General features: G+C 34.5%; 1 protein-coding gene across 1 annotated transcript; it reads left to right on the top strand.

The window, feature by feature from the left end:
* Positions 1 to 491: 491 nt before the first annotated feature.
* LOC136798418 (uncharacterized) lies at positions 492 to 1,580 on the top strand. The gene is made up of 2 exons (XM_067055026.1): positions 492 to 498; positions 988 to 1,580. Exons 1-2 carry the CDS (start codon positions 492 to 494, stop codon positions 1,578 to 1,580), a joined length of 600 nt encoding a protein of 199 aa, XP_066911127.1.
* The last annotated feature ends 2,726 nt before the right edge of the window (positions 1,581 to 4,306 follow it).

The raw sequence follows: 4,306 nt of genomic DNA, 5'->3' as shown, positions 1-4,306 counted from the left end.
TTCTCAAGCTAAAATTTTCATTAATTTTTAACCCTGTAATTTTTGCCTGATACCGTCATATTTGTCCGAAAATCACACCAAAGTGTCTGAAAAAAATTGGAACCTAAGTAATAACAAGTGCTTGACCAAAACAATCGGCGACTTCAAAAAACAAACAAATTTCCCCCTACTAGAAGCAGAACAGAGCTTGTAGAATATAATCTGATCGATTGCTAAGAAATGCTTTTCATTGCCTTTCATTGGACACATTGAAATGTTACGACAACACTGCGAAAAGATTCCCATAACACCTTTAATTTGAAAAAAAAGATAAGTTTGAATCTTTTTCGGTTTGTTTTTATCACGAAAACGAAAGTAAAATTCCTGTTTGACCAATCAAATGGCAAGCATGGCAAGCTTGTTTTCGAGCACAGCCAATCAAATCGCAGACACGTGACCATAATATTGAAATTTGCGTAGTATTGGAGCTAACTTAAGATAGGTGGCCGATTATGTTAAGTCAGGCGGCCACCTAATTTTGACCGCCCATCTGAGATAGGAACAGGGTTTCCAATATCAGCCACAGTAGCTATAACAGACATACCAGTCAGAATCATAAAAACACAGTTCTTCTACGAAAATTTGAATCATTCCTTTCATAACAGTTGAAATTACGCAACTTAAACGTGAGTATTACAGCGTGTTACATATCATGATATCATAAAACTTTCTTTCAAATCGAATAAAAAGTCATCTTTTTCGACTGCTGCGTGCCCTCACGTAGACTAATTCCTTGCGTAGACAAAACAACATAATACAATAAAATCATACAATTTCGTAGATTGCAAAAAAAGTTCCTTTTTTTGGTGAGAATTTTATTTTTGCAGGTGGGTTTTCAAATTCCCTAAAGGACTTAATTTTGCGGATGACACCCAATCATCCACGAAATCCGCGAAATTTAATTCCCACAAATATTTATCACATTAAATTTCTACTCTTTTTTTCTAGTTCAAGTCCCCTATCTTCAAAAATTCAACAGTTTTGATAAAAAGTGGGACGACACACGTTCAAGTGCCAACGTTCGTTGTAGTGTATGGCGGACTAGAGCAGCACAAAATGGATTCTACAACCTCGGTGACATTTTTATAGCTGGAAGACGAACCCAACCAGAATATGGTTATTTACTTAGAGTGCAGACACATTCCAAGGATGACATTCTGAAAGACCCTCAATCATACGACCTGATCTGGGATGATAGTGGATCATTCGCTTCTTCTGATCTATCTATCTGGAAGACAATTTGTCCACCGGGTTATAAAGGTCTTGGCAATGTTGTCACTGGTGGAAGTGACCCTCAGTCTGGCGAAATCTATTGTTTAAAAGAAAATTACGTACAGGAGGGAGCAATGTCTGATTGGCAATATGTTTGGAATGATGAAGGCACTGGTGCAGATGCTTTTGTAACAATTTATCGTGCAGGTAATGACAGTAGTTATTTTACTGCAAATGGATTCGGTGCCGTTTCCAATCGTACTTTGCAACCTGATTGGAATCCACAGTTCTTGATTAAAGGGAGAGTTCTGTTTAAAAATGATGGTTAAATACGTCAAGAACAAGACGCTTCAAAATTTTGAAAGCGGAACATAAGTTTATTTTATAATCATTCATACTTTTTTCATAGTTGAATAATATCAAACTTTATCCCTTTTCGCGAAAGTAAATACCTTGAAAGTAAATACCTTATCGGCCAAAACTTAGCCGGCCTTAATTTTAGTCGGCCTTAATTATTAGTCGACCCTTATTTTAGTCGCCTCGTGAAAATTTAGTCACTAAGGACCGCCTAAGCGGTTCTATTTACAGTTAATTTAGCCCAAATTTTTAGTCGGCCCTAATTTTAGTCACCAAGCCAAAATTTAGTCACTTAGGGCCGCCTAAGTTTTGGCCGATAAGGTATCTTCGAAAATTCTTGAAAGGGCTATTTGTGAAAGTTTATGCTCGCGAGAAATTTTTGAAAACAAAAAAAGAAAATCTGTAAAAAATGTTAACTAAGAATAAAATTTATGGCAATTTTTAGTCTACTTATGCCTCAAAAATCAAAAGACAATAGTTTTAATTGAATTCAAGAAGAAGTCGTCCTTCTGTGTCATTTTTTTCGTGTGAAAATTTTCGTTTTTATGTCTTGAATAGCGGTCCCAGACGTCGTCATAGACGACTTTTCTCGCAATCTGGAAAATGCTTAATAAAGCGCTAAAGAAAGGTGGCTATGAATTTCTAAATGAAAATATTGAATGATTGCACCGTCGAAAATTTTAATGGTGAAATTTCAAAAGAACCTATAAATAATAATAGATAGTTTAATAGTAATATACAGGGTGTCCCTAATAAAAGTATCGAGTTTGAACATGCGATTGAGTAGAAAGTTTTAAGTGTGTATTCACAAAATTGTATTTTAAGCTCTCCCTCTTTTTTCTTTGTCATTATGATTAATTTATACGTTGTAATTACCTTTTGTAATAAGCCTGTGTGATGGAGAACGTTCTTATATTTTAGCGATAACACACACAAACTTTTCTACTCAATCGCATGTTCAAACTCGATACTTTTATTAGGGACACCCTGTAGTTTTTGTGTTCGGCAATTCGGGCGTTGTTTGGGTAGAGGCGTTTAAGGGTTTTTCATTTTATCAATAGGCCTAATCGGAGTTTTTGATTTTTCTAAAAAAGCGATCCATTGTAGGATTGTTTCGGGAGTATTACAATAGAATTCCCTCGAGGAATTCCTAAGAGATTTCTATTGTAATACACTCGAAACAATCAAAAACTCCGATCAGGTCTATTATGAAGCATGGTCTTAAAATGGTAGATTTTTGCATGCCTCTTCAAACGTCGTTCAAAGCTTCTAGAGTCGCTTGCAACAGTTCACCAAAGTTCACTAGTTAATTAGTTCACTAACTAACCTTAGTTTTAAAAAATGATAACTTTCTGAAAATCTTTAAGATTTTAGGAATGACAAAAGGAATATTATATTACATATTTGTTTCTGAAGAATATTTTTCAGGCTGATTCCAATCTTATTTTATCTTTTCTAACATTAACTTAAAGTCAATTTCGGCAATTTTGACATTTTTGAATCAAAAGCACGTTGCTTTTTATCGATTTTGCACATTCGCAAATCACGCGTTACACTGTTAAGCTTTTCGTCTTTTACCTTTTTCAAACTTTTCAGCTCTTTTATTCAGGTGACCTTCAAGTGCAGCTGGTTTATTTGAGTTTTGTTTAGAAATACTTCGTGGATGACGCCCTTCCAAATTTCCAATGGGACTTAATTTTGCAGATTTTCGCGATGGGACCCAAATCCGCGAAATTTAATCGCCGCGAAAGTTTATCCCAATAAAGTAACCAGCGATGATATCGAAGAGACATTACACCGAATCATCGTCTTGCAAGTGAGTTTTAGCATTTTTAACTTTCATTTAATTTTATTTTCACTTAATTTTTGTTCATTACTTTGCTCTTCAATCGAAGTAACGAAAGTGCCAAATGAATTTCAAATTTTGAAATTTGAAAAGAAGTAAAAATTTTCAAATTTCAAAATTTGAAAAATGAAAAATACAAAAAAATTTTGATTTTCAAATTTTGAAATTAAAAAAATTGTTTATACCCCAATCGACGTAATAAAAGTGCCAAAAGAGGTTTTAAATTTTAAGTATGAATAAATTGGGCTATTCCATTTTTAAACTGTACAGGGGTATTGACGAAATTTTCAAGGGGGGCCTAAGCCTTGATTTTCCAAGGGGTTTTTGCGAAGCGAATATACATGAGCGAAGCAGTTTTGCTATAGTGTGTGCGTACCTTTAAACTCTATATACCAGGGGAGCGCAGAAGGAAAATGAAAATTTAGTTCCCATCTGTTGAATGTAGATAATTATTTCGTTCAAGGTTGTGTTTCTCTTCCAGATATAGGTATCAATCTCGGTTTGGTAGATGATTTCGTTAATAAAGTTGATCTTTACGGCACCGAAATTGTCCGAGTTAGGGCTTTTTTCCAAAAGAGACATTTCGTCGTTTCCGCATATTTTGTATCTCTTCCTTCACCTATGAGACAGCTGATTGGTTGATATTTTCGTACTATCAGACAACTGATTGGTTGATATTTTCGTTGTTATGGTTTTGATCTTTTTATTTTTATTTTTCGAAACCATTTTGTGAATTTTTTATTCGAAGAATATTTACTGGAAGAATTTTATCGACCTGGAAGCTTTTGGAAATCTCTACCAACTAGCTACCAGTTTAGTGAATTTATTGCTCTGCTGTGGCGATTATCATTT

Source organism: Clytia hemisphaerica, unplaced genomic scaffold (genome assembly GCF_902728285.1).
Source record: "Clytia hemisphaerica strain Z4C2 unplaced genomic scaffold, Clytia hemisphaerica genome assembly, whole genome shotgun sequence".
NCBI lineage: Eukaryota > Metazoa > Cnidaria > Hydrozoa > Leptothecata > Clytiidae > Clytia > Clytia hemisphaerica.
This window is presented reverse-complemented; position numbering and strand designations above follow the sequence as displayed.